This window comes from Microtus ochrogaster, unplaced genomic scaffold, assembly GCF_000317375.1.
Source record: "Microtus ochrogaster isolate Prairie Vole_2 unplaced genomic scaffold, MicOch1.0 UNK12, whole genome shotgun sequence".
Taxonomy (NCBI): domain Eukaryota; kingdom Metazoa; phylum Chordata; class Mammalia; order Rodentia; family Cricetidae; genus Microtus; species Microtus ochrogaster.
Genome location: NW_004949110.1, coordinates 8,455,068 through 8,480,381, shown reverse-complemented (window position 1 = coordinate 8,480,381; position 25,314 = coordinate 8,455,068). Strand labels below are relative to the sequence as shown.

Sequence of the window (25,314 nt, the reverse complement as noted above, 5' to 3'; positions counted from 1 at the left end):
CCATCCATCCATCCATCATCCATCTATCCACCCACCCACCCATCCATCTGTTCATCCATCCACCCATTCTTCCACCCACCTACCCACCCGTATCCATCCACCCATCCATCTATCCATCATCCATCCATCCGTTCATCCATCCACCCATTCCTTCACTCAAATTTTTGCTTTGCACATAAGTTGTACATGGTCAGGTTAAATATATAATAAGATAGGTAAAGGCATTGCCTTCATGCATGAGAAAAATAAGCAGATAATAAGCAAAATGATCAGAAATTATGGCTAATGAAGGAAAGGAATAAGATGTATGACTTTGCAGTGGTTATGGGCTCAAAATGAAGAGCTAATATCTGGGGTATGTATGGCAAGTTTGAAAGAAGATCCACAAGCAACTGGATTTAAACCTGCAGGTGGGAGAAAAAGTTGAGGCAGGCAATGCAAATCTATTATTTAGAACCATAAAAAGTAAAAAAGAAAAGGCGCATATAGCAAAAACTTAACTCTACACCTAGCAAAAGACTCAGACATCTACTTGGGAATAAACAGTTTGCACGGTTTTGCACATGAATGTGTGTGTGTGTGTGCGCGCGCGCGTGTGTGTGTGTGTGTGTGTGTGTGTGTGTGTGTGTGTGTGGTGCTGGGAACTTAACTTGGGGCCTCACACATGCTGAGCAAGTACTTTACTGCTTAGTAATATTGAGTTTTTAATGTATGTACTTTTAATATTTCTCTTGCATGCATGTTTGTACTCTTAATGTTTCTCTTATACAAATGAGAAAACTAAGACTATAAACAAACAAACAAACAGTAAATAGGAGCCAGTGAGATGGCTCAGGGGGTAAAGACACCTGCTACCAAGCCTGCCTAGAGTTTCATCTCTGGAGAGGAGCGACTTTTATAGGTTATCCTCTGACCTACACACACACACACACACACACACACACACACACACACACACACACACACTAAGGTTAGTAATTTTAAAAATCTGTTCCCACATCTGTAATCAGAAAGCAGACTGCTGTGGGTTTGAGGCCAACCTGGGCTACATAATGATTTCTAGGCCAGTTTACAGTGCAGTGTGAGACAGTCTCCTAGTTCATTCCGCACAGCGCTCGCCTTGGTCGCACGAAGCCTCAGGTTTAATCAGTTTAAAAACAAACCAAAACAAAAAACAAACAACAATAACAAAACGCTTTCTGCGGCTGTTTGGCGCCACCTAGACTACACTTCCCAGCATGCTGTACAAGGCTCGAGATCTGGAAGTTGATCTAGTCGATTCCGGCGCAAGGGGCGGCGGGAAATCATGGCCGCTCTCAGAACTCCGTTGAGGTTGTGGAAGTTCCAGTTGGGCTCTCGGCGAGCAGAGCGAGTCTGCGCTCGAGCTGCAGCCCAGCGCCACCCCGATGCTCTGCTCGCGACGCGATTCCAGCCCTTCGAGGTGGGGCAGCCATGCCGCCTGCTCAGCTCTGAGGCAGGTGAGTGACCGCTAGAGCTCCACCGCGCGCCTGAGAGACCTAGAGCTTGCTCTAGCAAGAGAAAACTGCGTCCCGGCTTCTTAGACTCAGTCGTCTTCCGTCTGTCTTTGCAGAGCTTTTCTGAGCCGTCCTTTGATCATTCATTCTCTTAGCCAATTGTGCTCTTTGCAAAGCACGACTTAGTTTGGGACGTGGGTGCTCTCCTGGCAGAGTGGCAATTGACAACATGGTGATCCCGGCTGCATCGGGCGCGCACCTTAGGGACTTTCAAACTAGGTAGGACGCACAGGGATGGGTTACAGGGAAAAGAGAGCCAGAGCTGCCACCTGGCTAACCATGCTAAAAGGTGAAAATAATTCTGAACGGATGGGACCGCACAATAAGCAGAAGTCCAGAGAAGAAAGTGAACGCAGGTATTTTGGGGGAACCTGTTTTGGAGTTAGGATTGAGAGAACCTGAGCAGGTTTCGATGGTAAGCAGCTGGGTGGAGAGTAGTGCCAAGCTAGGAAATATTAATGGTAGAAATAGGGTTTGTTTGTTTTTTTGAGTTGGGTGAGTAGGTAAAATTAAAATAAAAATGGCAAAGAAGGCAGAACTGTGCTTGTTTTATATTAAATTCGAGGTGCCTTTGTTATACCGGGTTCAATATACAGCTAGATAAGAACTGAAGAGCGTTAGAGTAAAAATGAAAACTAGGTTGTGCAGGCGAGATTGTCTGGAGAGGGTGTGGTGCTGAGCACCTGTCGTTACGGGATTATACAACAGGATTTTCGTCTCCAGAGAATGTGCTGGCTAGTTTTATGGAATCTTAACATCAATCAGCTAGAGTTAATCTGAAAGGAGGGAACCTCGGTTGAGAAACTGCCTCAGTAAGATCCAGTTGTAAGGCATTTTCTTAGTGATTGATGGGGGAGGGCCCAGCCCCAGCCCATGTGGGTGTTGCCATCCCTAAACTGGTGGACCTGTGTTCCATAAGAAAGCAGACTGAGCAAGCCAGTAAGCAGTACCCCCCTGTGGCTCTGTAGTAGGTCCTGCCCTGGAGTTCCTGTCCAGATTTTCTTCCATGATGAACAGTGTTGATGAGGCATAAGCCAAATAAACCTTTATCATTCCCACTTACTTCTGGTCTTGGTGTTTATCACAGCAATAGGGACCCTAAAACAGAATAAATTTCCTAGTGGGGAACACAGTCAAATAGTCACTTGAGTTTTAAACGTGAGTGTCATCTTGATTTCATTTTGGCAGGTTACTCTCAAGTAATCTCTTTGTAGGAATGGTTTGTAGTGAGGTCAGAGAAGAGGCAGGGAAGCCAAGGTGAGGGATAAGAATGGCCTTGGCCGTAGTAATGACAGTGGGAAATAGAGCCAAAAAGAGACAGTCAACTAAAATGCTGTATTATGTTCAATTTTGTAAAAAAGGATCATTGCAATATTACTTGACAGGGTTACTGTGAGCGTTGATACTGCCAAGTATGATATATATTTAGCTCAGTAAGTACTGCGTAGTAAATATCTCATACATGTTAGTAATAAGCACTCCTGTCATTTTAATTGCTTTCTTGGCTGGATGTGGTGGGTATGGAAGAAATCAGGAATAATTGTAAGATTTTGGACAGAGTCACCCAGTGGATGGTGCTGTGCTAGGGAACAGTAGGGAAAGCAGGCGTGAGAGCAGGAAAGCAGGGGAGGTTATGGTTTGGCAGTATCGAAGTAGAGATGAGATGTCCATTGGGTAGTGGATGGAGAGGATCTTGGCTAGAGATTGGGGCTTTAGAGTCCCCAGCAAATGGATGTAATCAAAGCCATTGGAAGCTAGGAAAGCCTCCAGTGAGAATCCGAATAGGGAGAAAAGGAAATTGATTAGGATCCTGCAAGATACCAGCAGCTATAGGACTAGTGGCAAAGAGGAGCCTAGGAACAGAAGGCCCCTTTTCCCGGTGGAACGAGAAGATGTCGAGAGACCAAGGACGAGGGAAACTGCATGAGTCAGAACTGAGCTTAGATTGGAAGTGATTGAAGCTCCAGGACCAGTGACCCTGCTTACTCCTTCCTCCATTCTTAATAGCTAGTTATCTTTGGCTTAGCATTGGTGCCCTCATCCATAAAATTGGAGTATTAGGATCTATTTCATGGACATGCTATGTCTGGCTTCTAGGAAGCGGATGTGAGGGCTGAAGTGTAACTGTGTGCTGTGTGCCAGGTCCTGGGTTCTGTTTGCACCGTCTCCAAAATACCAAAAAAAAAAAAAGAAGAAGAAGCAAGAGTCTGAACGGAACGGTAACAGTTCTTGTTGTCTTCATTTTCCAGCGTCCTCTTGGCAGAGTGTTTGCTTATAGTGGTGGATGGTCAGGAAATTTTAAGTGCACATTGAATAAATGAGAGAATCTCATAGTTATTAGCATCACGTAATTCTGAGGTGTATTCTGTACAAATGGTTTTTACTGTTAACTTTCCCATTTAGACGTCTTGGCTTGCTGTCATTGTCAGCTTCTTATTACTGAAATCTATTTTAACAGACTCTGGTAGCTCAGAAGTCAAGAAACCTACATTTATGGATGAGGAAGTCCAGCGTATCCTCACCAAGATGACAGGCCTGGACTTGAAGAAGACGTTCAAGCCTGCTGTACAGCCACTGAAGCCACCCACCTATAAGTTGATGACCCAGGCCCAGCTGGAAGAGGTATGTCAACCCCGGAGTATTGATAGAATACCTGTGATTCAGGGTGATGAGACTCACAGAGTTCCCTGCGGATGCTCAGTGCTGGTCCTCCGTAGGCGTGGGTGAGAGGAAGGACATGTGAGTAGGGAGGCAGAGAGGAGAAGGGGTGTGGCCACAATTGAGCAGGTGTCCAGGCTGAACTCCTCCCTGCCCCAAACCAGCCTGCTCATCGTTCATCTTGCCTACTCCAGCTCCCTTCCTGGAGGAACTTCTGCTATGAGTTGCCGTGGAGCTAAAGGTTTGGTGACATTAAAAGTCTGGGTCTTCTGGAATACACCGCTGTAGGAATATATGAGACAGTGATGCTTTCTTCCGACTCAACAGTGATGTCACTACCCAATAGCGTGTTGGAAGAAGAGCAACACTTTGCTTTTCTCCCTGCAAAGGTCATCAGTGGAAATAATGTGGCGTAACGCAGTGTAGTCCCTGGCTGAGAATGGAGGCTTTGGAGCTCAGTTCAGACACCAGTGCTGCAGCTCCTAGAGCTTACTCTTCTGTGAAACTCTTGTTTTCTGTCAAATAGAGATGTTAATAATGGCACCAGACTCTTGTAGATGTGGGTTATTGAGTGAAGCCAGTAGTTTGATTTTCTTTGTTTTATGTGTATGGGTGTTGTGCCTGTATGTATGTAGGTGTACCACGTGCATGCCTGGTACCCATGGAAGTCAGAAAGAGAGCACTGGATCCTTGGGACTGGAATTATAAATGGTTGTGAGCCATCGTACCATGTAGGTGTTGGGGACTGAATCCAGGTCCTGTGAGCCATCTCACCAGCACCCATTTGAAGTATTTGAATGATGTCTGGCACACAGTGAACACTGAAGAAATACAGGCTTGCTGTGTTCTAAGCATCTCTTGCAGCCTGGCTCTGTCTCACGGCAGTCCTTGCTGCTTAGGTGGTGGGTGAGTGGTAGCTGGTGGTAGCTGGTGTTGTGTCTTGTCACACCAGAGGAAAGGCCAGGCCCCACCAGTCCAAGTCTGAGTTTTCCCTCACGGGTTCATGGCTGCAGCTTCTTTTCTGTGTAGTCATCAGCATCTTTGATGCGTGCCTATTTTTATCGGGTGGTCCCTTTGGACACTGTACCTTTCCTTCAGAGATGTTTTGTTTCCTTAGGCTACTAGAGTGGCGGTTGAAGCAGCTAAAGTACGGTTAAAGATGCCACCAGTTCTGGAAGAACGAACGCCAATAAATGACGTCTTAGCTGAGGATAAGATTTTGGAAGGAACAGAAACAAACAAATACGTGTTTACTGATATATCAAATAACATACCACATCGGGTGAGTATATGCTAGATTGCAGAATAATCTTTGAAATGCCATGAGGAGATGGGTCTGAGGCTCAGATGATGTGGCATCCCCTCTCTCTGAAGTTCAGAAGCAGAGGGCCTCTGGAGAGGCAAGAAATGCCGCAATTCCACATCATAGTGTTACCATTTCTTTACATACTGCGGACTTGGTGTATTTCAGACTGATACCAAAGCCCTGTGCTGGCTAGTTTATGTCAACTGGACCCAAGCTAGAGTCATTTGGGAAGCGGGAATCTAAATTGAGAAAAATGTCCCATCAGATTGACCTGTGGGCAAATTTCTGGTGTCTTTTGTTGGAGGAGGGGCCGCTTGTTTGTTCCTGGCCACTTAGCCCCGAAATTATCACACAAAAACTATAATGGGGCTGGAGAGATGGCTCAGTGGTTAAGAGCATTGCCTGCTCTTCCAAAGGTCCTGAGTTCAATTTCCAGCAACCACATGGTTGCTCACAACCATCTCTAATGGCGTCTGGTGCCCTATTCTGGCCTGCAGGCATACACACAGATAGAACACTGTATACATAATAAATAAATAAAATAAAATAAAAAACTATATTAATTAAATCACTACTTGGCCCTAGCTTCTTATTGGCTAGCGCTTACATATTAACTTAACCCATTTCTATTAATCTGCATATCATCACAAGGTTGTGACCGACCAGGTAAAATTTCCAGTGTCTTTTTCGGGCGGCTCCATGGCTTCTCCCTGACTCTACCTTCTTCCTCCCAGCATTTTGTTTAGTTTTCCATGCCTAGTTTTGTTCTTCCCTGCCATAGACTCGAAGCAGTTCTTTATTTATTAACCAAGAAAAACAACACATAGACAAAAGGACGTCACCAGCCTTTTCCTTTTTTTTTTGGTTTTTCGAGACAGGGTTTCTCTGTGGCTTTGGAGCCTGTCCTGGAGCTAGCTCTGTAGACCAGGCTGGTCTCGAACTCACAGAGATCCGCCTGCCTCTGCCTCCCGAGTGCTGGGATTAAAGGCGTGCGCCACCATCGCCCAGCTCCAGCCTTTTCTTGATTGATGTAGGGGACATAGCTCATTGTGGGTGGTACCAACCCTGGGCCAGTGGTCCTGGGTGCTATAAGAAAGCAGGCTGAGCAAGCCATGAGGAGCAATACAATAAAAAGTGCTCCTTGATGGCCTCACTTTCAGTTTCTCCTTCCAGGTTCTTCCCTTTCTTCCTTCAGTGGTGTATGTGAGCTGAAAGATGTAAGATGAAATCAAGCCTTTCTTTCCCAGATTGTTTTGGTCACAGTGTCTTAACACAGCAATAGAAACCTGAGACACATGTGCTAAGACACAACAAGGCGAGTGTGGCCAGGCAGACAGCAGTGGCTGAAACCGAAGACAGTGAGCAAGATGTTCTTTTCCCCTAGGCTGTACTGATTTCCTGCTGAAACCTAAGGAGAGGATTGTTTGGTGTTTTCTCATGTGTGTGTGGTGGTGGTGGTGGGGGGGTGAAGGTCATGGCACCCTTCTTTCTTTAATTTTAAGAATATTCCTTAACAGCATCATACATGTGTATAATGTGTTTTTGGTCATTTTCAGTCTCTAGACTCCTCTCTTATGCCCATTCCTGTTTAAATCCTTCTTCACCTCAAGGAGTCGCTCTACTTTTCTCTGGGTTGTGTTCGTGATCTGCCGAGTTCATCGGGGTTCCTTCCGTGAGCTTGAGTGAGAGGGTATTTACTGAAGCCGGGGCAAATTTTTCCATGTCCAACACTGAAGAAAGTGGCATCTCTTTCTTCCCGAGCCACTGTAACTACAATAGACACAGTGCCGGCCAGTTCTCATGTCAGTGTGGCACAGCTAGGGTCATGAGAGGAGGGAGCCTCAGCTGAGAAAATGGTTTCCTAAGAGCTGCCCGTAAGCAAGCCTGTAGGACATTTTCTTAATAAGTGATTGATGGGGGAGGGTCCAGCCCAGTGTGGGTGGTTCCATCCCTGGGCTGGTAGTCTTGGATTCTATAAGAAAGCAGGCTGAGCAAGCAGTAAGCAGCACCCCTCCATGACTCTGCGTCAGCTCCTGCCTCCAGGTTCCCACCCTTTGGAATTCTTGCCTTGGCTTCCCGTGATGATGAACTGTGATGAGAAGGTGTGAGCCACATAAACCCATTTCTTCTCAACTTGCTTTTGGTCATGGTGTTTACCACAGCATTCGAAATCCTAACTAAGACAGAAATTGGTATCAGGATTGTGGGGTATTGCTATGACAGACCTGACCATGTTGTTTTGGGGAGGATCGTAGAAGGTCTTTGGAACTTTGGGTTAGCCAGTGAGTGTTGAGAGTTCAGTGGGCTGTTCTGTGGGAGCTCGGAAGATAAGACTGTTGATAGCTCTGCAGACAGTTGTGGCCTGGCTTGAGGTTTGAGAGTCATGTAAAGATTTTTGATGCTGTTGCATATTTGGAGTTAAGAATTTGTGGTTCTGTTCAGCTGGGGTTGAAGAATCAGTCATGATTAACAAGAGAACAGCACCACTTTGCTTTACTGGGGCAATTGATGCTGGTCAGCTGGAGCTGAGAAATGAGCAGTAATTAGGGAGCGAGGAGCATCCCTGAGGTGAAGTCTCCAGGGAAGTGTTTTCTTCAGCACACAATGCAGTCCAAATGTGGCAAGGGACCCAGCATTTTGGAGATGCCAGTGTCGTGGGATGACAGCCAAGAACAGTGACTGTGGAATGGAGCTGTCCTGCTCTTAAGAGACCATCTATGGGGGTACAGAGAGAACCAGAGAAGCGACCCAGGCCCTTCGGGAGAGCCCAGACCATTGAGTGGATCCCGGGCATCGGACACTGAGTTATTTACGCAGTGTTTGGTTTTTCTGTGTTCAGATTGTGATTGTGCCCTGGTTCTTTCCTCTCAAAGTAAAAAATATTTATTTTTTTATAGGAGTCCACAGTTAAGGGGCTTGAATTTTTAAAAGAGATTTTGAAGTTTCACTTTGGATTTTTAGAGACTGAACTTTTATATTTTATGCTTGCATAGATGTCTGTGCACTACATGTGTGCAATGTATTACAGGGCCCAGAAGAGGGCATCAGATCCATTAGAACTGGAGTTATTGACAGTTGTAAGCTGCCGTGTAATGCTTGGAATCAAACCCAGGTCCTCTGGAAGAGTAGCTAAGACTCTTAACCACAGAACCACCTTTCCAGCTTGAGACTGAACTTTTAAAGTGTTGGCATTTATAAAGACTCTGTGTTGTCTAGGGGTTTCTGTCCTTCCCAGTCCTTGTTCTGCCCAGTTCCCGCAATTGTTAAGTCCCAAAGAAATCACACAGAGGTCTGTCTAAATTAATTATAAACTGATTGGCCCATTAGCTCAGAGATTCCCCCCTGCCTCTGCCTCCCAAGTGCTGGGATTGAAGTTTTGTGCCACCACTGCTATTTTTCAACAATATAAAAATCACTAACTTCTCATTGGATTTTCCACTTTTTAGTAAAACCACAGGAAGTTTTGCCCATACTTTTCAGATATCATTGCTTCCACTTCGTTCCTAATTGCCAATTTAAAAGAGAGATCTATTGTCTAAGTACAGCAGCTTTTTATAGAGCAATCCTCCAGGATGGGAGTGATTTGTAGTTGGGCCCACAGAATACATTCTAGTGCTGCTGAAAGCTGAGGTTAGGAAAGTGATCCCACATTTCTTGTTTTGGTCATGCGTGTTTATGGTTAGGTTTATGGTTAGGTTTATGGTTTACAGGGTTTAACTTCGTCTTCATCTGTGGGCCAACTTCTGGTCACATTGCATCCACAGTCAGGAGGCAGAGGGGCTGAGTGCTCTGCAGTCCAAGACCCAGCTCCGAGAATGCTGCTGCCCACGTTAGGGTGGGGCTTCCTATCTCAGCCCCTACCGCTTGTCTCCAAGGTGATTTCAATTCCTGCCAAGTTGGTAGTATTAGCTATCACTAGAGCTGAGCGGAAGTCTTCATAACTCGTATCTGACTACTTTCTGTTTCAGGAACGTTTTATTGTTGTTCGAGAACCAAGTGGCACACTACGCAAAGCTTCGTGGGAAGAACGGGACCGGGTGATACAAATTTATTTCCCGAAAGAAGGTCGTAGAGTTTTGCCACCAGTAATTTTCAAAGATGAAAACCTTAAGGTATGGTGAATTCCATTTCCATGATGGTCATTTGTTTGTTGAAGCTGTGGGCCCTGGGGCTGCTGGCATTTCATTATGGTAAACACGGGTACTAATGTAATAGTAACTTGATGGGGGCTCTCGTACAGTTAATTTAGTTGGGGTTTGAATCCAAGTGTGGCATTTACAAAGCTTGTGCCGTTTCTGTTTAAAATGTATTTATTTTGTTTTTTTTGAGTCATGGTCTCACTATATAGCTTTGACTGTTCTGGAACTCACTGAATGGACCAGGCTGGCCTCAAATTCACAAAGATCCTTCTGCCTCCACCTCCCAAATACTGGGATTAAAACCATATCCAGCTCCCTTTATGCTCTTGATTGGCAGATAGGTGGCCTCTATGTTGGATAGGCCTGACAAGGTGTCAGGACAGATGATAAACTTTTATGTTCTCTTCTGATTGCCATTTTGCTTTGTGGTTTTAGACCATGTACAGCCAAGACCGACATGCTGATGTCCTCAATCTCTGTGTTGCCCAGTTTGAGCCAGATTCCACTGAGTATATCAAGGTAAGTGTATTTAATAGTTTCCAGAGTGGGGTTTAAATATGGTTATGCGAAGTAACACTTGATTTCGGCTACTGGCTTTGATGAAGATTATAGGAAAGGGAATTACCTGGAAACTTACTGAGTGAAGGTACATGTTTTATGCTTTCAGCCATCTTTAAGAATAAGGAAGTCGGGCTTAGAGAATGAAACAGCTTGCTCTGAGTAGTGCTACTGTTATGGTCGGTTTAGGACCCAGATGATGACAAAGCCTTTTTTCTTTTCTATTCATCTTACAGGAACAGTTAGCCACTAAAATTTGTCAAAGTGCAGTGTATACGGTACTGTGTGTACAGTACAGCTTAGTGAGGATGTGTTCATTAGAACCTGGTTTTATGGGCAGCAGAGCTGATGCCAGGAACTAGGCCTGCACTCTGTCAGTGATGTGCTGGGATGAGACAGTATGCAGATTACTGCCCCTTCCAGCCTGAAATGTTAGATGTTAAGAGTGCTCTCAGGAAAGGCTTCATAGGGAGCTTGAAAAGGGCTCAAGGAATGGTGTGAGTGAGGGGTGTTTGGGAATAGAGTTGTTTCAGAGAAGACAGACTGAGCTGTAGGTAGAAAATAACCAAGTAAGCTTGAGATGTGGCCAAACATCTAGTTTGTACGTACGCATAGCACATTTGCAGGGGGGTGGTTCAAAGTAGATGGGCTGTATCACATGTGACTCAGCACTAGGTGAGGAACATGGTCTTCATCAAGAAGTTCTAAACCTTTCGAACAGGGCTGGAAAGAAGGCTCAGTAGGTAAAGTGCTTGCTGTGTGAGCTTCGGATTCCCAGCACTTAGTAAAATCCAGTCACTCTCTAACTCCTGTTGGAGTAGGCAGAGACTGGGGGACCCTGGGGACCTTGTTGGCCTATATACTTACAAGAACACACACACACACACACACACACACACACACACACACACACACACACACACACACACCCGTTTTGGACAGAAATGCCCTCAGGAAGATTTGTCTGGAAGGAAAACTGGATGGCATGGGTGAGCTTGTAGGGTAGAGGAGTTGTGAAATGGGGAAAGAGCAGTTAAAAAAATCCTGCTTTCTTCCCAGAGATCGAGAGATTTTAGTCATTATTAGTGGTCATAATATATCATATTGGTGCTTACTTAAGATTGGCTGCTCAAGAGTAGCTGACAAAGCATTTGAGTGTTTGCTGTTGTTTGCTCTAGGCTACCACACTCTGTAGTAGGGAAGACAGATTTGCTGTCATGTAGACAAATCTCTTCCTGTATTCAGGCCAGAGGACAACCTTGGGTTCTTTGTGTTCTCTGTTTTGAGACGGGGTCTCTCATGGACCTGGAACTTTGCTTGGTTGGCTAGACTAGCTGGCCAATGAGCTTCCAGGGACCCATCTTGCCCTCACTGGGAATACAACTGTGCCCACCACAGGGTTTTTATGTGGTCTCTGGGTCTCCTACTCAGGTCCTGCACAGTAGACAAGCACTTGACTGAGTCGAGGCTGGAAAGGCAGCATGCAGCTTGCAGGCAGACCTGGTTGCACTGACTGGTGGTGGGATTCCTGCTAGTTGGTCTGAACCATGTGACACTGCTCATTTTCGATTTCTCTCTGCCTTTTCTGTGGATAGGTTCATCATCAGACCTATGAAGATATAGACAGACATGGAAAGTATGAGCTTCTGCGTTCCACAAGGCACTTTGGTGGCATGGCTTGGTATTTTGTAAATAAAAAAAAGATTGATGGTTTGCTCATCGATCAAATCCAGAGAGACTTGTGAGTATGATCTGAATAATTAAAACAATTGTTTATTGTCCAGCAGTAAATCAGTATTTTCCAGTGCAGTGTTGTTCAGTGATAAATGGAAGTTTGCACTTAATCTCCGTTTAGATGCACTTTTCTAGGTGTTGCTTTTGTTATATAATCATCTAGATTGTTAGAGAAAATATGTGACTTTGGATCTTAATATAGCCTGAGGTTTTACCCTTCCTTGCCAGTGTTCCTGGGCACTGGTGGGTTTTTCAAGCACTCAAAGGTATTACATGGGAATTGTAAAGAAGTAGATGCAAGATCTCTTGGGTGCTTATATTCTGGCAGAACTACCCTACCCAAAGGGCTTCCAGGAGAGCATAATTAACTTATAAAAATAACATTTTTTTTTAAATAGCCCATGCTGTTGAGAGGCTTCTAAGGTTTCAGAAAGGTTATTTTCAAGTAGTATATTTACACATTGAGGTCAGCCTGGGTGTGGTGTTCATGGGTACAGAAGTGGGAGGATCTCTGAGTTTGAGGGCAGACTGGTCTACTTAGTCAGACCCTGTCTAAAAACAAAAACAAGTTGATGGTTGGTACCTTTAGTTGACCAAGTTTCTTGTTATTTTTTTAAAAGATTATTATCATTTTGTAAAATATATTTCAAATGCAGTATACAGTTAATTGACTACTGTATAGTGTAAAAATAACTACACTGGTAAACTTAAAAGGTTATATGACTTGTTTATTGCTGTGGTTAGGAACTAATCTTTGTATTTTGGAGGTCTACTTGTATGCTATTTGAGATAAAACTGGAAAGAAAATAGCTTTGCAACAGGGAAAGAAGCCAGCATGGCTACTGTGAGAAAACTAACTTTCCACAAAACCCTTGCTGGACTCTAAGATTGAATAAGAGGTGTCAGTAGTCAATCCATCCTCAGACTGTAGAAGTGTCTTACTTGCAGTTTGAACATCATACACCAAAGGTTACACTCGTGTTGCTTCTCATCAGGACAACTTTCCTAATGATTTCCTGGCTAGCTCGCTTCATCAGCACATACAGTGTGATTCAGTTCGGAAGGCAGCAGAACCCCCTCATTTCCTACCAGCTGGCTTAGTTGGGGATGATCAGTACTTTGATTTACATGGCCTATGAACTCTCTCCTCAATCTTCTCAAATGCAGACATCCTGAACTTAGTATAATGATAGCATAGTTTAAGATATTGAAGCTGAAGTACGTAGTCGTATGTGTATTCTCCTATTACTCCTTATCGTGTAAGAGTTACAGCTGCAGTTTTCCATGCCTGCGGGCAGCTTTTTACTGACTGCAGAGCCCAGGCTGGACAGTAGAGGGTGCACTCTTCACTGGACAGAGACCAAGTGACCAATTCAGTACTTAAGATTCTGCACCCTCTTTTAAGTTATTTTTGAAAGTTTAGTAAGTGTAGAGTGTTCGGAAAGCTACATTTAAATTATTGAGACAGACACAGGCAGGCATTAACTTGACATGCATTAATTTTGACCTGTGGAAAGAACCCGTAGAGCCAGCATGCCCACGTTGTAAATGTTTTCTACTTATTGGGGAGAGGCATTTTGTTGCTACCTTTATTGAACTGATTATAGTAAGCTTGATAAATAGGAAACAGCCATTTCAACTTTTTTGCCCCAGAAAAGCTTATTCAGTATGAGCAGAGCTGTTTCCCTGAGACGGCCTTTTCAGTGACTGAGAGGAGCCCAGAGCATCTCTAGGCCATTGTGGTTTCAGGCATTCTGTACTCCTACTGTCTCTCAGCTCAGGTATTTAGATAGTGGGACTGGTCAAAGAGGGACAGCATTGGCACAGCAGAGAATTATGATGGCCTCAGCCCTACCTCACCACCTGGAAGCCAGGGGCTACATTCACACAGCAGTGTCAAAATGTGAACACTTGCAGATGTTTTCATGTCTTCCCAACCTTCAGCTTTGAGGTGCATGTGGACAGAAAGTGTGCATTATGGGAAGATTGTGACTGTTAGTTTTGTGGACAGCTAAGAGAATCTTCATGTTGATACACTGTCTAGCTATAACCTCCAATGTATAAAGCAGAATTTGTAGCCTGAGTAGGAGCAACCTGTTTTATGTTGCCTAAGTGGGCTGGCCTGGAAATCCTCTACCACTAGGAATGAATGCTGTTTCCGTGGGAAAGGATATTCCATCTCCCAAAGGACACAGCCATATTTTCATAGAGTGGGCACTTCCTGTATTGCCTCTTGCCTTACCTGCCTCCTAGGCCAGAGGATAGCTTTGTGGACTTGGTTTTGTGCAACAAGTACCTTACTCGCTGAGCCATCCCTCTGGCTCTTTCAAATACTTTTGTAATTACAGAACTACCCTTTCCTTTACCAGAGTGAAGTCTGAAATGTAATTTAGTTTGGAGTTGACAAACACTGCAGGACTGTGAGGCTGTTGAGAACCCTTTGGTAATGTTAGGTTCTTTCATTCTCAGGATTGATGATGCCACCAGCCTGGTCCAGCTGTATCACATGCTCCATCCAGATGGCCAGTCGGCTCAAGAGGCCAAAGAGCAGGCTGCTAAGGGAGTGGATTTAATTAAGGTAGAGTCCTTTTTGTCAGTTTTGTGGTGATGATCAAGTCAGGAAAGATCCAGAAATGGGTCATATTTAATAATACACAGTTGTGACTGACTATGGAACATTTTGGGTCTTGAAAACATTAGTATGACTATAAGCCCTGTATTTCTTCTACCTGGATGGGGGGCATTTGGGAAATCGTGCAGCACTCTAGATGGTATGGTAGGCATGTTGGCAGCTATAGTTGAGAGGTTCAGATAGTGGAAACAGCATGTTCTTTGGAGCATTGGAGTCCATGCTGCACTGAAGGTAGCTGCACTGAAGGTAGTCAAGTCCCCACAGGTACCAAGCAGCCTCCCACATTCTTATCAGGGCTGGAAAAGGGCAAGTGTCAGGAAGCCTAGGTTGTATGCTCATTTTCCAATTGCACACCTCTCAAACCATGGACTCCCCAGATTTATCCTCATTGCTACATTGAAAGGGTATGTTCACTTGGGAAGGGAAGGTCACTGAAATTTGCCATTTGGGTTTTGCTTATTACAAAAGCAGTTAGGTTTCCCTAAGGACAGAGGTGACGTGTGATGCCTGTAAGAATAGCATAAAAACTGGTACTCACCCTGACTTTCTGTGCTAAACCAGGGAAAGCAGTATTTTTTGGGGGGAAAGGGGTTTTCAAGACAGGGTTCTCTGTAGGTTTGGGACCTGTCCTGGCTTGAACTCACAGAGATTCACCTGCCTCTGCCTCCTGAGTGCTGGGATTAAAGGAGTGCGACACTACTGCCCAGCAGAAAGCAGTATTGTTTTGGAAAAAACTTTTTTTTTAAAAAAGAACATTTTTGTAATGAAAAGTAAGCTTGTCACCTCTGTTCTCTAGGTTTCTATTGAATGTAATGGTTTTCATTTTGATCTAGCAGGAGGTACAATGTCAGGGTCTTAATCTTTTAATACAGATGAAAGCTGTTCTGGGGTTTAGAACTAGTATTGCTGCAGTTATTGGGCACAGTACTTTGTCTCTATAAACTTACTGCTTCTATTCAGGGAGATTATTGTGACACAAAAACCTTATTGGGAATGGTTTTCCTACTGCAGAAATATTCATGATGTCTTAAAACTGATATACACTTGGTATCCTGTTGCTCTAGAACTTTTTTTTTTAAATTTCAATAGGTCTTCGCACAAACAGAAGCACAGAGAGGAGCATATATAGAATTAGCACTCCAGACTTATCAAGAAATAGTCATCGGCCATTCTGCAGCGTCCTGAGAACAATTAAAAATACTGTAATTTGTTTCTGCCTTTTAAAGTCTGAAAAATTTGTTACCCTACTCGATTTCTGCACAGCATGGGGATAAGTGAAGTGTATATTGGAGTACCTGGTTATGAACTTCTCTAATCACGTCAATGCAGGGAAAACAAAAGCCACTTCCAGAGTACCAAAGTGTTGACAGCCCAGCTGGACAGTCAGGAGGTATGCCCACAGCCAAACTATGCAGCCTGAGATAGTGATACAAGTTCAGAAGAGGGTTGGAAAAATGTCCCTAGCTATTCAAAGAAAGAAGGATGAAGCTGATTCCCAGTGAGATATTTGGCTCAGGCATCTAAAAATCTAAAAACTTGATATCCATTTTCATTAGGAAGGAAACTCAGGAGTTTTCATTAGTTCAAAAAATTTATGAGAGATGGTCTAATGGCAGACAGTATGAAAAAAAAAAACAAAAGTGCACGTCTGCTTCAGTTAACAAGGAGAATATAGTAACTTAAATGTTGCCCATCAACTCCCCTGAAGATGAGGAAAAGGCAGTGTTCCCCCTGTTTACATATGCAAATCAAGGAGTTTCCATAGTTCTTGGTCAGGGTGATGATCACTTTGTATTTGTCTTGATCTGTTACTGAAGTAAATGACAAACTGTTCAATCATCTAGAATATCTTCATCCAGATTGATATCTGTTGTGTCAATATCTTCTAATTCCAAATTATCCAAATCGACTTCTAGTTCTAGTAAGTTCTGCAAGGAAAGGGAGATGGCAAATGTTACACAGTGCTGTACTAAGTTACCTGGTTCACAGTCCAAAAAAAACCTAGTTCCCTTGATATTGATGAGAGCATCGTCCCACTTGAAGCCTCTTTGAAATATGATACCAAAGACATTTAAAAGCCTGCCCTCATGATTGAGGGTGGAGGATGTCTGACCCACCTTTTCTTCTTTCTGGGTAGGTTGGGAGGCTACAATAACTGGGCTAGAAGCAGGTTTCCCATCAGGTTCCTGAAAACTCAATAAGAGGTAAATATGAAGTCAAAGGAACTTGCCAAGAGATTTCAATCAACAATGTCAATCACACTGTCACACGTTCTTCACGAACCTGCTGAATTGTGGCTCTCGAGGGCTGAAAGCCTTTTGCCTCTTCCATGACATTTCTCTCTTCATTTGGCTATCAAAATAAAACAATGATAAAAAAAATACTCTGAAATCAGAAATAATCTGAACACTTGGTCCAAATCCCAGACATTAGCTCTTAAACAATTTGAAGTTAGACTCATGGATGTTTCCTCCTTGTAGTCACACTAAGTGAAGCTGGCACTCTGTCACTCACCGTGACAAGAGGGTACTGTTTGGCTGGCCACAAATCCACATGTTTCTCCTTGACCCACTCTTCAACAACAAATGCTTCTTTTAATCCAGGGAAAAGGTTTTCATACTCTGTGGGGTCAGCAAGGGACTCTGCTGCTTTCTGGTTGACTTTTGAGAGGTTCTCCCTCCACAGCTTCACCACCCTAATATTAGAGACATCAGAGAACCAAACAGATGAAGCAATTGGGCCCTGTTTTCAGCTGAAACATTTCTCCCTAAACTAAGTGCATACCTTGAGACCTGGCTGGGTAAGTAAGTGCGGGCCAGGAAGGCAGCTTCAGGGAGTCTTCCTGTTCTGATCAAGAGCTCTAGGCACGCATCAAGCCTACAGAGGAAAGCAGAGGAATTGTTAGAGAAGTAATAGCACATAGAGATTAAAGTGTGAACCTGTTGCAGAAGAAGAATGCCCCCCTCCCCCGCTTACACATTCACTTCTGTTGCCAGCCTTAACATTGTCTACAAAACCAGGGGTGTGAGGGATAAGACAGCGTTCATAGCAGTGCTTAGCTTATTTAGTCTGAATAACTAAGAATATAATGGTACTTTTCATGGAGGGTTATGGCAAGCTTGGTATGCACTCTGTAGCATGTCATAGTATAGCGGTAATACAGTTCAGAGAAAAATGTTTGATGACTCAGTCTAGGATTTTTAAGAATTGGCTTGTACAACAAGGGTAATAATACTTCCTACATGACTGGGCTTGCATTAACTCTGCTAGACCTAGAAATTCATGACATTTCCAAAGTGGAGCTCAAGCAGCAAATAGCATTTTCATCCCTCATCCTTGCACAAAACAAACCCAAAACAGCACAGTGTAGATAGTCCTCTGCCATTAGTCCTCTTGGAAGAGAACAGCTGTCTCCTGCTACCATTTGAAAAAATGGCCTAGGAGTAAGTAACTGGTAGACTCTGTAACCCTGAACAGCTCATGCAACTACGGTAGGTAACACTATTCTCTGGCTGCCCCCACTATTCAACAACACTCAGCTGTCCATGGGCTCTTTGCCAGGATGTGTGTTTCATATTCCTCTCAAACACTGCTATTCTCACAGCGTAGAAGTAACTCCTTAGTCTTTTAGACCTTGAGATAATACTTACTTGCCCTGTAAAAAGTAGCTCATGAATGCCACGTTATTTTTGCCATCTCTCTCCGCGCCTTCTGCTAACTTGTTGACCATATTGGCATTTCCAGAGGCAGTGGCCAAGAGCAGCAGACCCCCATAATCCTGGGCATGGTGCAGACACTCCTGGGCTAGGCTGAACTGACATTTACTAATGGCGAGTTCAGCAAGTTGTTTCCACTTCTGCTCCGACTATAAGAAATTAAGATAAAACATCTTTGGAAATAAACATTTAAACTAACAATATCAGTATTATTCTGTTACTTTGAACATTGCTGTGATGACATTATATAATTTTTGAGTTACGCTTGGTAAATGGGCCCTGTCAGTCAAAAGAAGGCATGATAAAAATGTGTAATGAAACGAAAATCACATGAACAAAATTCAAATGGTACATGGATCATCAACTCATTTTTATGTTTAATTACATATAGAAACTGAATCTAAGCCATATAAATGGAATTTAAACATTAGACTGCAATTATTTTAACAAATCAGTAACATTCTTTTAGGAAGAGTAGAAAATTATGTCCTTAAATATTGAGTAATGATTATGGTCATTTGTAGCTTCCGAGAAATCAAGTAAAATACACATTTAAATGCTCTTGATAGCTACAATTTTTTGTACAATATTAAATTAATTTACTTGTAAATGCTGTACTTAACACATAATTGCCAGTACATAATATATACAAAGATCTACAGAATATCAGAATTCTTTAAAATCAGTGACTCTCACAAGTTTGTAATACAGCAAATTGTTGACATGTTTAGATTCTGAGAGCCAGGCTAGACAGGAAAAAACTTCTCAAACAGATTACACAACTAACAGTATGCTAAGTTTAACCCATTTAATTTATGCAAAGGCTATCAAAGCATTTTTGAAAAAGATCAAAGAGACAACAGCTTCACCAAAATGAGCCACTAATTCCTTGAAGAACATTAGTTAGAAAATGTTTCAGCAAAAACACGGAAGTACCTACTAACCCTCCTGGAGTTATGGAAAGTCATGGATTAGAACATACCTCTGCTTCCACTGCTAGCTGGTAAGCTATTTTCAGCTCTCCAAGTTGAAGAGCAAGCTCAAAACGATGTTCAGGATCTGTGGATACTGTAAGTGCTTGCTGCTTGAAGCCCTACACATTATTAAAAAGAAAATGTGTGACTTAACAAAGAATGTGCACATACAGTATACAGACTACAAACTATTTCTCAAAAGACCTTACTGACAGGAAACCATAGCCCACAGTGGACCAAATGGAATTTAACTCCAAGTTATTTGACATCCATTAGCAGTCAAGAAGATACTACCAACAGTGCAAATCAGTAGCCATTTTTGACATATGAAATTTTACACATTTCCTATTTTTTGTGCTTTTATTTCTAAAATGAAAACTTTATATTTACATCTTTAGGATCATCCTGTGACAAGATGCTATAGGAATAAGTACTTCAACTTAAAAGGTTTCTGGGAGAGCTGGGTGTGGGTCAGAACTAAAGAACTGATGTTTTTCATATATTTTAATAAGTCCTAATTAAATACAATTTAAATAAAATTTTAGTGATGCATCAGGGATTCAAGGGGCACATGGTTCAGGTAAATGCAGCTGCTGGTAACCTCAAAAGTGGGCCTTAGAGGTCATCTAGTTCAGGTTTCATTTTATAAAGGTTAATGACAGAAACAGGAAGAGAAAGGCAGATGAAAAGCAAAACCTTTCAATTTTCTATCATCTGAAGGTCATCTAGCAGCTGGGGTCCAGGCAGTGATGAGCTGTCATAGTTATGCTTTATTTGGTCTCAGATTCAGCCTATCAAGTGTCCAAAGGAAGAAAGCGAAAGGTCTTCTCATGCTCTATTAAGCTATCAGGACAGGATTTTACAACAAATGTTGTAATTACAAAGTTAACTTCTGTAAGACAGAACCACTGAGGGGCAAGTTTTTAGCTCTGGGAATGTAGCAGTGTCAGAGGAAATAGGGTGCTTTACTTCTCAGCATACTGGAGGAAAAAGCCTAGTATGGAGTGGTCAGGACAGAAGCCAGACAACTTTCAGAGTTCAATCTGGACACAGGATAGCTTTATGTTGCGGGATATGTACCACTCCACTTCCCCCACCTACCTGCTGATGTAGTGTAAATACTGGTTCAAAATAATCCCAAATTACCGCTTTTCTTCACTAGCACTAACACAAGAGAAACCCCAGAGCAAAGGCAGAAGTTTGGAACTGGTCAGGCAGGGACAGAGAAGAACAGAGGTGGCATGTGCTTGCTTTTGTATTTCTAATCTCCACTAAGATGATACTAAAGTATTTTTTATTTGGGGGCATAAATTCCTAATAACGGAGAGGAACTACGACTGTGAAGTGAAATTAAAATATAATAAATCATTATTAATGTATTAATAGGGTTAATAACTATTGATAACATTAACAATAAAATGAAATTAAAATACAAATTTTAAAGAGAACTTTTTATGATTTATTTTTATTTTATGTGTATGAATGTTGACCTACATGTATGTAAGCACACTATGTTGTGTGCCTGGTGCCTGCAGAAGTCAGCAAAGGGCCGTGGATTCCCCTGGTACTGAAATTATTGAGTTGTAAGTTGGTAAGTACTTTCTGGGAACCAAACCTAGGTCCTCTGCAGGAGCAGCAAATATTCTTAACCACTGAGCCATCTCTCTAGCCACATAACCATATCTCCAGCCCCCTAATCAAATTTTGAAAGGTTGAAAGCTGGTAGAAGAGTAAAAAGTAAGGACAGGAGAGCACAACCTGGTGTACAGCTTAGAACTCCAAGGTAGCTTATAAAGAACAATACTAAAGATAAAACTGCCTAAGGCAGGCGGACAGTAAAGATCCACTATTGTCCCTCCAATCCCTAACACACAGGTCTGTTCTTTGAGGGTCTCCAGTCTCAGGGATACACAACACCTGGAAAAGGGAGTCTTGAGTATCGAGAAAAAACAATGTTAAGAATGCAGAGGAACTAAAGGAAGTCCTAAATGTCCAGCCTCTGATTGGCTTCTACTCAGTTCATAGAATGATGGCAAATGTAGTTTCTCTATCATATCTAACTAGTTCAAGGGAAGCTGCATTAAACTACTGTAGTGTCACTTCCATCAGAGCTGTGGACAGGCCAAAATGCTACCTAGAAGGTTTTACAGTCACTAGATTCACTAGGCGACTCTCTGGACTGCACCCCTTCCTGTGCTGTCCACACCCAAGAATCCCTACTCACATGAAATGCCTAACGTTGAAAAATGAAGTCAGTTTATCACTCTATCCTTAGGCATGAAAACAGAGTAAATGCCTCTGGAGGACAGGAAAGAACATCTGATTTATACCTTGTAAAACCTACTCTATACGCTGTGAATATGTAACTGAAGTAAAAAAATGTTACATTAGGCAAAAGGCACATTAATAATGATGATTTGTTATGGGCACTTCACAACACTTTTTAAAAAAAAAAGTTAAAGCAAGATGCAGTATTTTTTGTTTTTGTTTTGTTTTTGGAGACGGAGTTTCTGTAGTCAAGGCTAGCCTAGAACTCCAAAATATCCCTACTTCTGCCTCCCTGGTTCGTACTGGAATTAAAGTTGTGCACTCCCATGCCTAGCTAGAAATAAAAATATCAAGAACTTAAAAGGGGGGGTACGAGAGGACTGCTAAGACCAGCACCAACACTGACAGGCACCGAGGGTGCTGAGCTTAAAGACGAGTACAAGCCAAATGTGCCGCATGCTGCACAGCAACTCAACTGAGAAACCTGACCTGAGACAATCAGCGGTCAGTAAGAAACAGGAGACAGCATTCTACAATCCATATCAACATTCTGTCAAATGCTCATTTTAAAAATAAAGAAGAGAAAAACAATAAAAAGAAGGTAGGCAAAACCTCTCACCTGTTTTTCCAAAAAGTGTGCAACTCTGGTCCTCTGTTCTTTGGGAATGGTAGGGAGGACTTTATCAGCCATGCTGAAATCCCTCCGCATGACAGCAGTCTGGTATTCCAGGACTGAAACCAGCAGGGAGTAGCTGACAATGTTCAATTCCTTATCCCCCAGATAAAGCCTATTGTCTTTAGGAATATAGCCCAGAAGGTACATTGTCCTGTAATAGACACAGAAATAAAACTGAAGACCTATTCTATGATTACAATATTACACACACACACACACACACACACACACACACACACACTCCTCGCGAGCTCAAAATCTTTACATTTGATGGATGTGGTTTTGGTTACCATCAGAAAGTTTACTAAAACTAGTGTGGGGAAATCATCCTATCACTGTTCCGAGTCAAAACTACCTTTGGTTCACAAAGAACTTTTAAATTTGGGCTGCTTAAGAGAAAAAAAGCAAAATAATATTCAGTACCTGTCCAAGTGGGCAATGGTGACTATTTCTCCTCCCACGTAATAGTTTAATCTGTTCACAGAACTTGTGTAAATGAAGCAGTCACCCACCCACAGCCCAGTTTTCACAATTTCCTGAATTTCACCAAGAACCTATAGAAAGAAAACAAAGATTATTACTATCGTAGTCAACATCAGACACCTGTGAACAAGCTGGATATGATGAAGGTGGTAAGGAGACATAAGGAATGCAAAGTGAAATTCATTTCGAGAACATTCACCCAGGAATTTCTGTCTTCATTTAAAGATGGTGTTACATGAATATTTATACTGTGAAATCTCCTTGTTGATCTAAACTCCTCAACACACATGAAACTGGAATGCTAAGTATCCCAGAGTCCTTCAGGACATCTATGCCCACAGTGGGTAGTTTGTTTCTCCCATTTCAGGGCTCATTTGAATTATTCTGGCTCAACAGTCTTAGAACCAAACATCTTCAAGTTTCCTTAGTGAAGGTATCAGAGTATGCCTGCAGAGTTCCTAAAAGTCAGAGCACACATTTATTTCAAACATACTTACTTTCAACTTGTTTGTGCCAAGATTTAAATTTTTATGTTATCAAAATTTTCACTCTCCCCAAACCTAATTTACACAGAAATGTTAAAATCAGTGTAATCTGTTTTAAGAATACAAAATATTAAAAACAAAGCCTAAGATGAGCTGAGACACTTACCTCAAAGGCATCTTCAATGCCATCTTCAGTAACCCCCTCATGTGTTTCCTGTGCAGCCAAGACTTTTTCTGACAGATATTTAAGAATAAAAAATGACTCCTCAGTGGCAATACAGACCAGCTCTCCAGAATCAGACCAGAATATCTGCAACCCGACAAACAGAAACACTGATAACTGATCTGCCTTCCTGTGTGGCCACCACAAACTGTACACTCTTTTCACTCCAGGATCGGTCTCACAGGAAGGGTAGCATCTGTGCAATGTATTACATACAGCTGGAAGGCAACAGCACAGGGCTGTTGTACTTAGCCCAGGAAAGCTAATGGGAGACAGGAGTGCTGTCATTTAGGAAGGGTGAGCTGCTCCCAATTCTCTAAACCAGTGATTCTTACTCCTTATTTCTCTCTCTCCATACATGTATGTGCACTCATACATAAAGAAAAAAACACCACCACAAGCCAGTACCCTCTGTGGGTCATGGCCCTATTCTCTATCAGACAGACTCAGGACCACAGGGAGGCAAGATGCTCCCTAATGGCAATGTCTTAACAGTGAAAGCTGTCAACCAACTGGCATCTCTAAGGCTGTTACTGGAGAAGGGCTCCTGACCATCAGCACATGAAGCATGGAAAGGCTTTTCCACATTAAAAATTCCCTAATTTCTTTTCTTCAACATGCATATTCACTTTGTTAAGATCATTTAAAATTTGAATAGCATTTGGAATTTGTGTAACATTCTATGTTTTTACAAATAGCCAATGTTAACTATCTGATTCCAACGCAGAAATGATATTGTGAGCACTTCTTAGATAAATGCCATGGTCTTCAGCACAACGGGATCAGGATAGCAGTATGCAAAGGGCCCTTCTTGACGTGAGGGACTCAGACATTTCAAAGAGAAACCTCCCAAAAGCAACCAGAGGGGACACTCACATGCTTGGGCTGAATTTCAATTCTGCGGATGAGTTCTGTATTGTCCCAGTCATAGAAGGCTAAGCCATTCACAGACCTGACTCCCAGCAAGAAGCCCCCATAGATACCTTTAAAAGGACACAGAGAGATTCCACTCAAATATTCTGAGCCATTACAAAGATTCTCAAAGTGTGTCATAAATAAATAGCACTCACTTTCCGCTCCAAAATCGGGTTTAAATGACTTTTTTTCCTTAAAGTTCTTAAAAATCTTTACAACACTGTTGCTTTCTCTTATTGCATACCTAAGGAACAGAGGAAACAACATATTACACACTAAACCATAATTCCATCAAATGTTAGAAATATCTTCAACTACTTCTAATTTAATATTAATTATTCAAAAAATAAAATATATCCCCATTTGCTGGGCGGTGGTGGCACACACCTTTAATCCCAGCACTCGGGAGGCAGAAGCAGGCGGATCTCTGTGAGTTCGAGGCCAGCCTGGTCTAGAAGAGCTAGTTCCAGGACAGGAACCAAAAAAAGCTAAAGAGGAACCCTGTCTCAAAAATCAAAAAAAAAAATAAATAAATAAATATAAAAAAATATATCCCCATTTGAAAAGACACTGACCTGTTTTTGTCCTCGGATAAAACTTCACAGTTAGACAAATAATGAATGAGTTTCATGCTATATGTTATGCAAATTACTAAGGTTCACAAACCATTTTAGAAACCAGAAATGACACCAATATCCATCAAAGGTGAATGCTTAGGTTGTGGTCCATCCATTCAAAGGAATACTACTTTACACACAAAAGAACTACTTATTGATACAGATGAAAACATGGGTGATCTCAAAAGCCAGAGCCTAGAATGCTCCAATGATATGAAACTCCAAAGACATCTAAAGAAGAAATTCTAACCTATAACATAACAAAAAGCAGATCAGTGTTTGTCTGGGACTGCGGAGTGAGTTGACTAGATGGGGATAATCTGACTTTGTTGACTAGATGGGGATAATCTGACTTTGTTGACTAGATGGGGATAATCTGACTTTGTTGACTAGAT

At 42.4% G+C, this 25,314-nt stretch overlaps 2 protein-coding genes across 2 annotated transcripts in view; one reads left to right on the top strand and one right to left on the bottom strand.

Annotated features, from left to right (window-relative positions):
* Window positions 1-1,291: 1,291 nt before the first annotated feature.
* On the top strand, window positions 1,292-16,141 carry Mrps22 (mitochondrial ribosomal protein S22). The gene is made up of 8 exons (XM_005366689.2): window positions 1,292-1,478; window positions 3,994-4,157; window positions 5,311-5,475; window positions 9,468-9,611; window positions 10,074-10,157; window positions 11,792-11,937; window positions 14,400-14,508; window positions 15,652-16,141. The coding sequence occupies exons 1-8, from the start codon at window positions 1,307-1,309 to the stop codon at window positions 15,745-15,747; spliced, it is 1,080 nt and encodes a 359-aa protein (XP_005366746.1). The 5' UTR covers window positions 1,292-1,306; the 3' UTR covers window positions 15,748-16,141.
* Copb2 (coatomer protein complex subunit beta 2) overlaps window positions 16,140-25,314 on the bottom strand; it is a 23,873-nt gene continuing 14,698 nt past the window's right edge. Inside the window, exons 11-22 of the mRNA XM_005366688.2 lie at window positions 24,458-24,546; window positions 24,264-24,370; window positions 23,331-23,474; window positions 22,620-22,750; window positions 22,140-22,347; window positions 19,261-19,371; window positions 18,213-18,427; window positions 17,347-17,439; window positions 17,077-17,257; window positions 16,846-16,914; window positions 16,680-16,748; window positions 16,140-16,490 (exon numbers count right to left, since the gene is read on the bottom strand). Coding sequence (XP_005366745.1) covers window positions 16,395-16,490; window positions 16,680-16,748; window positions 16,846-16,914; window positions 17,077-17,257; window positions 17,347-17,439; window positions 18,213-18,427; window positions 19,261-19,371; window positions 22,140-22,347; window positions 22,620-22,750; window positions 23,331-23,474; window positions 24,264-24,370; window positions 24,458-24,546 — 1,513 coding nt within the window. The 3' untranslated portion in view covers window positions 16,140-16,394. The remainder of the gene's footprint in view (window positions 16,491-16,679; window positions 16,749-16,845; window positions 16,915-17,076; window positions 17,258-17,346; window positions 17,440-18,212; window positions 18,428-19,260; window positions 19,372-22,139; window positions 22,348-22,619; window positions 22,751-23,330; window positions 23,475-24,263; window positions 24,371-24,457; window positions 24,547-25,314) is intronic.

Excerpts from the sequence above, each read along its gene's own strand:
- Mrps22 (XM_005366689.2), top strand. The coding sequence starts at position 1,307 with ATGGCCGCTCTCAGAACTCCGTTGAGGTTGTGGAAGTTCCAGTTGGGC. Across the intron at positions 4,158-5,310 it reads CCCAGGCCCAGCTGGAAGAG|GCTACTAGAGTGGCGGTTGA; the intron begins GTATGTCAACCC and ends TTGTTTCCTTAG. Across the intron at positions 5,476-9,467 it reads CAAATAACATACCACATCGG|GAACGTTTTATTGTTGTTCG; the intron begins GTGAGTATATGC and ends TTTCTGTTTCAG.